Here is an 11,499-nt window from a genome sequence, read left to right as displayed (position 1 = left end):
GTGCTGTACTGCACCGACTGGCTCGTCTCCTCCCCACCAGCCTTCTGTAAAGGGATATCCAATTGCCTACAGATGGGCTTTGAGTCTCTACTCCGCACTCCCTCTCATTCACATTGATATGATTTTTGTTCTGGGTCTTTGATGCCTGATACCTGATCCCATCAACACCTCGTGATCACACAGGCTGGTGTGTTTCTTGCATATGGGCTTGATGCTTCACAGCTAGATGGCCGCTTCTTTATCCTGAAGCCTTTAAGACCCCAGATGCTATATCTTTTGATAGCCAGGCACCATCAGCTTTCTTCACCACATTTGCTTATACAGCGCCTGCTTTGTCTTCAGCGATTGTGACAGGAAGGTGAGCATCATGGAATGCCAGGTTAATAGAACAAAGTGTTCTTGCATTGAGGGAGTACTTGAGTAGAGGCCAATGTCCATCTGATATCTTAATATTCAACATATAACTATATGGTGGAGCGGAGACCCAAAGCCCATCTGTAGATATCCCCTTACAGAAGGGACACAAGGAAGATACAAGTCAGCCAGGGTGCAATATAGCACCAATGAAACACACAACATTCTTCTAGTTCTTTAATGCTTCCTCCTCCCCCCCCCCACTATCATAACCTCAATTCTACCTTATAAATCCGACTAGACTAGAGCATTTGCACGGCTACAGATAAGAGCTCGCTGGGAGATGGACAACAGAAAAGTGGGTGAAGGGATACATCGGACTGTAAGATATGATAAAGTAATAATTTATAAATTGTCAAGGGTTCATGAGGGAGGGGGATAGGGAGGAGCTGATACCAAGGGCTCAAGCAGAAAGCAAATGTTTTGAGAATGATGATGGCAACCTATGTACAAATGTGCTTGGAAAAAAAGGTGTATTCTATGATGAGGGCAACGAATGTACAAATGTGCTTGACACAATGGATGGATGTATGGATTGTGATAAGAGTTTTATGAGCCCCCAATAAAATTATTTTTTTAAAAAGAGCTCGCAACACAGGGAATCCAGGACAGGTAAACCCCTCAGGAGCAATAATGGGAGTAGAGATACCATGAGGGTAGGGGGAAGGGGTAGGGAAAAGGGGAAACTGACCATAATGATCGATGTATAACTGCCCCCCAAAAGGGGACAGACAACAGAAAAACAGGTGAAGGGAGATAGTGGTCGGTGCAAGATATGAAAATAATTTTAAATTATCAAGGGTTCATGAGGGAGGAAGGGTAAAAATGAGCTGATACCAAGGGCTCAAGTAGAAAGAACATTTTTTGAAAAGGATGATGGTAACATATGTACAAATGTGCTCGACACCATGGAAGTATGAATTGTCATAAGATCTGTCAGAGCCCCCAATAAACTGATTTTTTAAAAGAACTCAGCTCCCACTGGCCAGCTGATAACTGCGGCAAGGCTCCTCCCGAGGCCCAGCTGCAAACCTGATGCTCTCTGACCTGCCAGGTTAAATGCCTGCCCCTGAAAACTCCTCCCAGATGATGGGTGATTGCAAACCAACCCAGCTCAGAATACAAGCGTAGGTCTGTGAGTTACAATGTCTAAACACTTAAGTCATAACTTAAACCAAAAATGGCTAAAGGAAGCTCTTTCCTCCTAATGTACTTTCATAGCGCCCACAGGTCAGGTTCAAGTTTAGAGCCCACAGACACCTGCAGCTCCTTTCCCGACAGGCAGCATGGGAAAAACCAGTCCAGCCCACGGCCCAGCCTTCTCTTCTCATTCCCAGCACCCACAGGCAGTTACTCCAGGCCACATGTCCAATGGTGGTACCATCCACTCTTGGGAGGTGCACCCAACAAAGAGTTGGAAGCAGGCCTGGAGCCATTTGGCCTGGAAGTTCCGGGGTTCCAGGTACCGGGTATGGTCTATAGGGGAGACATGGGCTCCAAGCCATCTCCTTGGCCTGGTACCACCCTGTCTGCTGTGAGGGCATGGCGCAAGAAGTGCTAGGGCAGGACTCAGAACCAGGGGCCTCTCTCGCCCGGCCCTAAGTGCGGTAACTGGTACGTAAGGGCTTCATTCGTCTGCTCTTAGACACGCTTGAAATTTTCTACAGCAAAGGGGATTTTTTAAGTCCCGAAACATGAAGGAGTAAAAGCCCTCCCCAAACAGCTCAAGATCCTGTCTGGGGCTCAAGCCCTAGAGAGGGGAGGCTCCCCATACATGGGCCAAGGCCAAGAGACCAGAAGCCTGAGCGGGAGTCAAGCTGAGAGACACTAGTTTATTTGTATTCCAAGGGCTTACAGCCCAGAGAGCGGTCAGACAGCAGGCGCTGCCAGGCTGCAGGAATGGGCCTGCCCCAGGGATGAGGACGGAGGAGTAAACAGTATACAGGCTATTTGCGTCAAGACCACCCAAGTGGCAAGGCTCAGTGGTTACCAGCACAAGGTGTCCCATTGGACAAAGAAGAAAAACTGACCGGGCGCCTGGCTGTTTGCCCACGTGTGGAGGACTGCTGGGAGGGAGGGGCAGGGTTGTGTCCGGAGGCCTTCTGGGCAGTAGGCAGTACTTGACAAAATCGTGGCCATTTGGGGGTATCTGCCGGCACACCTGGACAGCCCCTAAGATTTGAAGTCTTTACGCGCATCAGTGAAACTTTCCTGTCCACCTGTTTCTCAGACACTGGAAATCTAACCTATCCGGGGTGACGGTGGGGCTAGCACCACATCTATGGGGACACCGTGAACATGTTGGAGAATGATGTGGGTCTCGGCCCTCTCCCAGAACTGAGGTAAAAAACTAGCAACCCAGTAGGGGCCTCCCTGGGCCGGATCCAGCTCCTTACAAGGAAGTAAAAGTGTCCCAGGAAACAAGAAAAGTGGTTCTCCTCCTCCCAGAGCAAAGAATGAGTCTTGTAACTGAAAAGTAGCTGTGTTTAATCATCAAAATTGCCCTGGCCCTGGGGACGAGAACTTACCCAAACACAAAAGGGGTGGGGCTTTCTCGCACTGATTTCAGAGGCTAGTAGAGGTGGGGAAAGAAAGAGAAGCCCAGAGCTGGGGGCAGGTGGCCGTGGTCTTCAGGATTAGCCATCCTGCTCTGAGAGGCTGTGCCTCTGGGCTGGGGAGGGTGGGCTCTCTTGGCCCTCCTCCTCCTCCGTGTCCTGAAGAAGTCTCAGAAGCTTGAGCTCCAGGTTCCAGGCGATCTTAGGTGTCCTGGCTGACAGGTGCCTGGTGGTCTTCTCTTGGTTGGAAGCCAGCGATTCTGGCTCAGCCTTCTCCTGAGCAGGGATGCCCTCCTCATCGGCCTCTGCCTTGATGAATTTCGTACCTAAGAGAAGACCCAGTCGTTAGCTGCACCTGCCACCTGCTCTCAACCTGGGACGAAGTGGGGGAAGAGGGCGAGAACGGAGGGCTGAATGTCTGCAGGAGCCTCTGAAAGCGAAGGACGGTGGTGGGCACAGGCCTGACCCTCCTGTCTTCAGGCACTTACTGAAGCCCTCCTCCGTCCCGGTGACTTACTCGTGTCCTTCGGGGAGAAGTCCAGGGCGTGCTCAGGGTGCTCCAGCGCTGGCCCCTCTGTGGCATCCTGAAACTCATTGGGGTGAATCAAGATTTAAGGAAACTAAAACAATTCTTCTCAAAAATGCTGCTCTGGGCACATTAACGTCTACTACAGGTCCAAAAGCAACCTCCTGATACTAAAGAGGGGTCTGGAATCACACTCTCTGCCCACCACGCTGTCCACATGATCCCTGGGGGGGTAGGCTGAGTGGGGGTAGGGTGCCTCCAAGATGGGTGCCGACAACTTCTTGTACTCCTGTACACAGGTGCTGCTCCTCCCACCAACAGGTGGACTCCAGGTGACCTGTGACAGGTGAGTGTGGCAGCAGCATCCACTCAGGCCGACTTTTTTAGAAAGTGCTTTCTTTCTGAGAGCTCTATGCTGCCGAGGCACCCTGGTGGCGCAGTGGTTAAGTGCTTGGCTGCTACGCAATGCAAACCCCCCAGCTGCTCTACAGGAGAAAGATGTGGCAGTCTCCCCTACATGGTGATAGTGCTGCACATCCTGCGGGCAGGCCTGCCCTGTGCTAGAGGGTCTCTATCAGCTGGCACGGACTCCGTGCTAACAGGTTATGGGTCATGGTGTCCAGCAGCCTGGCCAACTCCCTCAGGCCAGCCTCCAGCGGAATATAGCCACGCCAATGGCCTCTGGCAAGACCAGGATCCTGAGAAATAGCTACTCCCTGGGGTTTAAGCTTTGGGGTGACTTGTTATACAGCAAGAACTGAACCAGGTTCCCTCTCACCTGTTTCAAGGTAGGCCCGGCTCGCTCCAACTGCTGCTGCCTCCGCTGTGTGTGGCTCTCCGGTGCTGGCAGGGTACTGTCACCTAAGGACCACAAAGCTCAGTGAAACCTCCTTACTGGCACTCCATGCTGGCACTCCATGGCCGAGCCCCTAGCCTACAAATGGCTCGTCTTGTCTCCAAGACAAGACTGGATCTTGGTAACAGGAGTTCGGCCTTCTGCATTCTCTTGGTGAGTCTGTCACCAGGGAGTGGGGCAGGTGACACAGTTTTAAACGTCGTGATGAAGATAATGTGTGTGTGGACAGACCCAGAGCTCCTCGAGAAACCCCCGGAGAAAGAGGCGCCCACATGCTCCAGCATTCTCCCTCTCACCCGTCCTTGTTAGGTCAGGAATGCTGCTCTTACCAGCCAGGGGGTTGCTTTCTTCCGCCTTCTCCAAGGGGCCTTTGCGGGTTACTAAATAAAAACAAACACAGAGGCTCTAATTGTGCTTGTTGTTTCCATGTTTTCCTTTGAATTTCCTAACAAGACAACACACTTAAGTAAAGGGACAGAGGAGAGGACAGAGCATTCACAGTAAGAAGAAAGAGTCCTCTAGCCATCCCCACTTTCCTAAGAAAACCACTTTGAACTTTTTGTTTAGATCCCATGCTATCACCTTAAATATTACCTCAACAATATTCTGGGAGTGCTGCCATTGACCCTCCCGCAGCAGGACCAACACTGAGGTCACGTTGCTCTGGCTTCTCTACGTGCCCTTGACCTTCAGAGCCCTCTTGTTGCTTCTTCTGCACCACGTGTTTCTCCAGCTCGTTTCCAAATGCAGTCATTATTTTCTGTCCTTTCTCTAGACAAATACTTCCCATGATGCCACCAGAGATAGCCAGCAAACAGTTTGGCTCCCAGTCTCCCTGCACATGGGAATAACAGGATTCCAGCAGTGCGGCCTGGGTAGATGAGCCTCTCCCTGCCGCTTTGACCTGTTCTCCCACTCTCCCTTAAATGCCCTAGACCAGAGCCACACTGAACCCATCAGTGTTCCCTCCAAGGTTTCATGCCTTGGAGAAGGTTGTTGCCACTCTAGGAATTTCCTTCCATGTCTAGCCCACTCCCACGCTTGTCAAGATCCATTGTCATCATCTCTTCCACAATACCCATCTCTTTCTCAAGCCCAGTGAGGGCAAGCCACTGCTCCAAGGACGTGGCTCACACAGGTAGCCGTCATCCAGGTGAAACTGCTTTTGTGGAGGCCTCAGGAAGCGGCAGGGAAGGCACCGGAGCAGAAGTCGGGCAGGAGGAGTGATCACCCGAGATCAGTTGCTAACCCCCTGGCAAGTCCGTTCCCAACCGGAGCCACCGTCCTGGCTCTTGTCTGCCTCCCATGGAAAGGTGTGAAACCTTGTATCTTTAGGTTCAAGGGCACGCTGAAATCAGAGAGCTCGAGTGGAGGAGCGTCTGAACCAGGAGGGCAGGACTTCCCTCACTGAGCCCTCCCACCGCCCCAGGATTGGAGAGCAAATGCCGGCAGGACTTCCCTCACTGAGCCCTCCCACCGCCCCAGGATTGGAGAGCAAATGCCGGCGCGTGCACGGCGGCCTGCCCATTGAAATGGGCACTGTCCAGACTGAGCAAGGCACAACAAACTTCTCCAGGTCGGGGGATGCTTTTTCCCTCCCTCACCTTCCCCACTCAAGCTGAGAAACAGGAAGCCGGGTCAGTATTAGCCTCAGCCCAGGTGCAGAGCTGGGGAGATGAGACATCCGCACTGTCACCTCCAATATGAACACCAGAGAAAGGGGACTGCTCCTGGTGACGGCTGGACGGTGTGTGGACTTCTCTGGGGAGTCCCAAGACTGTCGAGCGTGTCACGAGAGCGCGAAGCGCACTAGAGCTCTGCTGACTCAGAACTTTCTAGGGCTTTCATGAGGACCCCCAGTTATTCCTGCTGCATTGGCCAGTGGACAGCCAGAGAGCTTCTCTTCCGAAGCTGGGCTCACTTCTACTTCTGATCCTCATGCTGCTCTGCATTTTGCAGGTCGGACTTAAGTCTAAATGACTGTGACCCCTGCTCACGGTCAGCTCCCACATCCCTGTACAAAACTGAAGTCAGAGCAGCCTTTGCTTCGTAAATAGCTAGTAGAGGAGGGTGCATGGTAAGCCAGTTGACCTGTAGCATCCCTGGGAAGATGCGTGGTGCCTGATAAAGGCAGACCCAAGATGGCAAAAACAGTCAAATGTCCCTCCCTTCTGCCACACCCGGGGATACTCCCCAGCACATTGTCTCCCTCCCAGAGACAGTGAGTGGCATTCATGACAGTAACTTCCCCTTTGGGTAAAAGGTGTTCCAACTCTCTGGATCTCTCTGGGGTTTCTTCTCAGCCTTCTGAACAGAACGGAATTAGGACTTGGGAAGTGACAAGAACTTTTCAAAAAGAGTTTGTACAATATAACATCTATAACCAACCAGGTGGGAGCCCCCTATAAATCAGGAAGAATTCCACCTCTCATATCTGCCTTGCTGTCCCAGGCTGTAATTTCTTCTCCTGGGCCCAGCAAGTCCCTGGGGCTCCCTCACGGCCCCTCTATCTGCTCTGTGGGGGTGGGGGGTGGGGTTTGCACCTTCCTCTGCTGCTGCTCCTGCTGCTTCCTGGGGCCCGGCAACCACAGGGCCAGCTCCCTGCCTGCTCCCACCTGCTCCCCAGGCAGCTTGTTTGTGCCCCACTCTGCCCAGTGCTCTCTCCCTCTGTCCAAGACCAGGCCACAGAGCTCTTTGCTGGATGGCAGGGACCACAAGCTGAACTGAGTCAGGACCAAGGGAACGTGTGGGGAATGGGGGTACCTGGAGATTTGGCAGACTCAGAACATCGAGCTTTCCACGGTTTTTTCAAACGCTCAGGATATCTCAGCGCTGGTCTCTGGAGAAAAGGAAAGAAACAGCTCTAGCACGGGCCTCCCCTTTTTCCAAGAGCATTTATTCACCTTTTCTACACGCACATTCTGAGGACTCAGTGTTATGCAGCCAGAGCCCTGCCTGGTGGTGTAGTGGACGCCGCACTGAACTGCTAGCCGCAAGGTCAGTGGTTCAAACCTACCAGCCACTCTGAGGAAGAAAGAGGAGGCTGTGGTATAGTCGTTGAGTGTTGGGCTGCTCCTCCCCGGGAGGAAAAGGAAGCTTTCTGCTCCCACAAGCATTTGTAGTCTCACAGACCCACAGAGGCAGTTTTGCCCTGTTCCACAGGGTCAACACGGCAGCGTCCACTCGATAGCAGTGAGTTTGGTCTGCTCCCTTCAAGATTTACAGTTAGGACGCTCAAGGGGCAGCCCTGCTCCGTCCCAGCGTCAGAATGCTATCAGTCAGAATGGCCCGCACAGCAGGGACTTTGCTTTGTTTCCGAATGTTGGGCAGGGGCTGTGGAAAGCGGTGGAGAAAGAAAACTAGAGCAGTGTCCTCCTCGAACCTTTCCCCGTACATTGACGTCCGAGGGGAAGGGCAGGAGAGAAAGAAGCCGCGGAAAGAACTCTGGCAGCCTTTCGGAGAGAGGCGTTTGGATTTCCATGCGGCCGTCTTCTCTGAGACTCTCTGGCTTACCTGCAGGGTGAGGTGGTGGATAGACAGGAACATCTTTGAGGACAGTGCGCTGGTGGGCCGGCTCTTTTCCAGAGGACCGCTCTTCTTCATCTTGGCCAATTCCAGCCTCATCTGTGCAGACAGCAGGGTCTTACTGTCCCCTGCCAAAAGACTGAAGGGGACGGGGAGCACCAGTTCTGGGAGAGGGTGGTTACAGAGAAAGATTCAAGAAGTCTCCACTCTGGGCACAACAGAGACCTGTAACAACAGGTCCTCGTTTCAAAAGCAAGCCCGCAGTGATTGGCTGTTTACTCCAGGTCAGGCTCACCTGCTTTCAGACCACTGAATCTTTGCAACACGCTGACAGGTATTCTTGTTTTAAAAAATGAGGAAAATGAGGCATAAGGAGGGTAAATCACCAAAACTCATAGAGCCGTAACGTTTCAAGATAAAACTCAAAGACCATCTCATTCCACACCACATAGCCTATCCTGTCTCCCACTTATCCAGAAACTCCCTTTTATCCAGACCAATAAGACAAGGTGTATTTGCACGGGCTTCCCCGCTGCTGTGTACAGTGAAGTCAATTCCACCTGACAGTGGCCTTGACCAAGTACAACGCCCCGTTGGACGTCCCAGGCGCTCGTCTTTACAGGAGCAGACTGCTGGGGCTTTTCCCCTGGTGCAGCCGGCTGTGTTCAAACCACCTGCCCTCCAGTGAGCAGCGAAGCACTGAACCATCAAGGCGGAAATAAAGAGAGGCAGGCATACCGTGCTGAGTACAAGGTGGCCAATGGAGAGTGCTTGGGAGATGTGGGTGATTGATTACCTGTCGCCCGTGCATGCTGCTAAGCCTAAGAACTCAGGAAACAAGTAGGGGAAGCTCTTCTGCCTAGACTAAGGTGACCAGACGTCCCGCTTTTTAACAATTTGTCCCACGTCCCGCGGTATTTTTAAAAAGTCCCAATTTTTGGAAAGAATGCTCGACAAGCTAGGGAATGGCAGGAGAACAGGAAGACCAAATTATTAAGACACCACCACCCACCCACCCACCCCCGTCAATGGTGTCCCACTTTACCAATGTTAAAAAAAATCTGGTCACCTTAGGCCCTACCCTTCTGAGAAAAAGGCAGGGCTCTGGATCTCCTGAAGGACTTAGTGAGATGCTTACTCCTTAATCAGCTCGAAAGGCAGCGTGTCCACGTGGGGCCAGGAAAGCAGCGAGGTGGAGCTGAGCTGATCGAGCAGGTGCGCTGGGGAGGGGGGAGGCACAAGCACCTCCTCAGTTATTGACTGTGTTCCCAAGGAGCCGGGCGGCAGCTTCGACGTCCTGTCCTGGGAGGAAAGAAGTACTAAGGGTCCCCAGCAGCACTCTCTGGAGGCCCCTCTCTTCCCATCCACAGGCTAGCCAGCCAGCAGCCCATCCGGATTACACTCCTGAAGTCCAGGCCCAGCCCAACAAATGTGGATACGCCACATTTCTCTGAGCATCCCTACCCGACTCTTGTCGAGATCATACGCCTTTTGCTTTTGTTGTTTGTTTTTTTCCCAGAAAGGCCATTCACTCGCTCACGAAATTGAGCAAACACGAGTGTGCCCACTATGTGCCTGGCTAGGGCTGAGGGTTCAGCAATGAATGAAATCCAACAAGACTCACCTCTCACCGACTAGCAGTCTTGGAGTTCTGTGAGTTGGCCCAAGCTACATTTACCCAATACATGGCGAAATCAGAATTGGAACCTCGCGTCTTATAACACCTGGTCTATTGAAATTCTAACCCCAATCACCCTGAAGATCAGTCTTCGTGGTCCTGAATGTCCGGGAATGCCCAACCATTTCTCCAGTTTGTCTCTCCACGGCACTCTTTACCTCCCTACTGGGAAACTGGGCCTCTGGATAGAAAGTGACTGGTGGCTGCTCCTGAAAAGGCATTTCTTCTTCATCGGCTTTTGCTGGTTTAGGAAAAGAACGGGGAAGGAGAGAAACCTGACAGGAAACAGACTGGCGCACAAATGATTGGCCAAACACAGAACGTACCTCGGCAGCTTGCCTGCTCTTCTCTCTCCTGCCCTTGCTGGTGTTTGCAGGCTCCTTCTCTGCGCGACTGGAAATAAAAACACCGCATTGCAACTTAGCCCCTGGCACTTGAAACAGGAGCACCAACTGGGTCTGTGAACAATGGCCATGACCACTGTTCTCTGGACAACAGGCAAGGATGGCCGATTGGGAACCACCCGGGACCTGATGCCCCAAAGCTGCTAAAATCACACCTAAATTAGACTCCCCACTATTCTCTCATCTAAACAGTTACTCATTTTCATGGCATTAATCCAAATTAGTCATCTTATATGAGGGTGGGGTTATGTTTGCAAGATTTGGCTCCCTTGCAGAAGGGCAGAATCAAATCTACTTCATTCTCCACGAATCTGCACTGCTTCGCACAGTGGAGGTGTTCCAGAAAAACTGAAGTATGACTGTTGACTCCCACCCCTTCCTCTCCCCTCTTCCTTCCTGCCCGGGACCTGGAGATGGTGGCTGGAGCTGTGTGGCCCATAGAGACCTTACAAGTACCCACAAAGCCCTTTAGACTATGGAAGCCACGGGCTAAGGATGACAGCATGGAAAACTAGCAGGGATTTAGGCTTCTGCTTACCTCATGAAGCTGACATGGTAGTCAAATCCGACCTACCTCAGGGCTTCTTTTATATGAAGGAAAAGCCTTAATAAAATAAACCCTAAATAAAATAGGGGTTTTGTTTATGTCATGTATGTACAGACGATCCCCCAAAATGCCCAAATAAAGAAGTATTCAGAGTATCATTTTTTAAAGAACGATGAAAATAAATCCTTCAGTCTTAGCATCTCTAAGCATCTTAACAAGAACCCAGAGGCCTTTGGGGTCACAAAAGATTATCTGAAGGCTTTCTTCCAGCCGCTGTGAAAATTAGCAAGTCTCGGGGACCTTGGTTGGGATACTCTGCTTCTATCACAAGCCCTGTATGCCAGCCTTTCCCACCACTGGACAAGGCTTTGGGGTTGAGATGAGAGAGAAATTTGCTTCACTGGCAACTTTTTCCACTAGTTTTTGATAACCAATAAGAAAAAACTAGCACTTAGCATTTATTCCTTAATCAAATCTCATAAATATATTGGACCTATAGAATTTGACATAGAATAGTCTCATAAAATCTAAGAGTGGACTAAAACAGACTTCCAGTAGACAATCCCTAGTGGTTGCCAAGGGCTGGGGGCACAGGGGATAGGGGTAATGGAGAGTAACTGCTAACAGGTGTACCGTTTCTTTTAGGAGTGATTAAAATGTTCTAGAATAGATTGTGGTGATAGTTGCACATATATGAATTTACCAAAAAACGGACTTTTACACTTTAAATGATGAATTGTATATAGCGTATATACTCAAATATAAGCCAACCCGAACATCAGCCAAGGCACCTAATTTTACCACAAAAACTGCATTAAAAATGTGCTGAAAAACTCAGCTTATACAGTAGGTGGATTCAATAAAACTGTTCTTTTTATAAAAGAATATTAATTAGCCATAAAGAGAGATGGTACTTTATACAAACATTCCTGGGGCAAGGACCAGGTAGTTCGGCAGGATCCAGACGAAATCTAGAGATACATATGGTAGCCAA

General features: G+C 50.9%; 1 protein-coding gene across 1 annotated transcript in view; it reads right to left on the bottom strand.

Moving 5' to 3' along the window:
• Positions 1 to 2,904: 2,904 nt before the first annotated feature.
• Positions 2,905 to 11,499, bottom strand: part of CUNH9orf43 (chromosome unknown C9orf43 homolog) — a 15,564-nt gene continuing 6,969 nt past the window's right edge. Inside the window, exons 5-12 of the mRNA XM_045296540.1 lie at positions 9,881 to 9,947; positions 9,015 to 9,247; positions 7,865 to 8,015; positions 7,115 to 7,190; positions 4,681 to 4,731; positions 4,274 to 4,356; positions 3,487 to 3,559; positions 2,905 to 3,295 (exon numbers count right to left, since the gene is read on the bottom strand). Coding sequence (XP_045152475.1) covers positions 3,051 to 3,295; positions 3,487 to 3,559; positions 4,274 to 4,356; positions 4,681 to 4,731; positions 7,115 to 7,190; positions 7,865 to 8,015; positions 9,015 to 9,247; positions 9,881 to 9,947 — 979 coding nt within the window. The 3' untranslated portion in view covers positions 2,905 to 3,050. The remainder of the gene's footprint in view (positions 3,296 to 3,486; positions 3,560 to 4,273; positions 4,357 to 4,680; positions 4,732 to 7,114; positions 7,191 to 7,864; positions 8,016 to 9,014; positions 9,248 to 9,880; positions 9,948 to 11,499) is intronic.

The sequence above is a fragment of the Echinops telfairi genome, unplaced genomic scaffold (assembly GCF_000313985.2).
Source record: "Echinops telfairi isolate 266 unplaced genomic scaffold, ASM31398v2 ScPeMD7_7410;HRSCAF=8448, whole genome shotgun sequence".
Lineage (NCBI taxonomy): Eukaryota > Metazoa > Chordata > Mammalia > Afrosoricida > Tenrecidae > Echinops > Echinops telfairi.
Note: the sequence above shows the minus strand (reverse complement) of the source record. Positions and strands in the feature narration are given on the sequence as shown.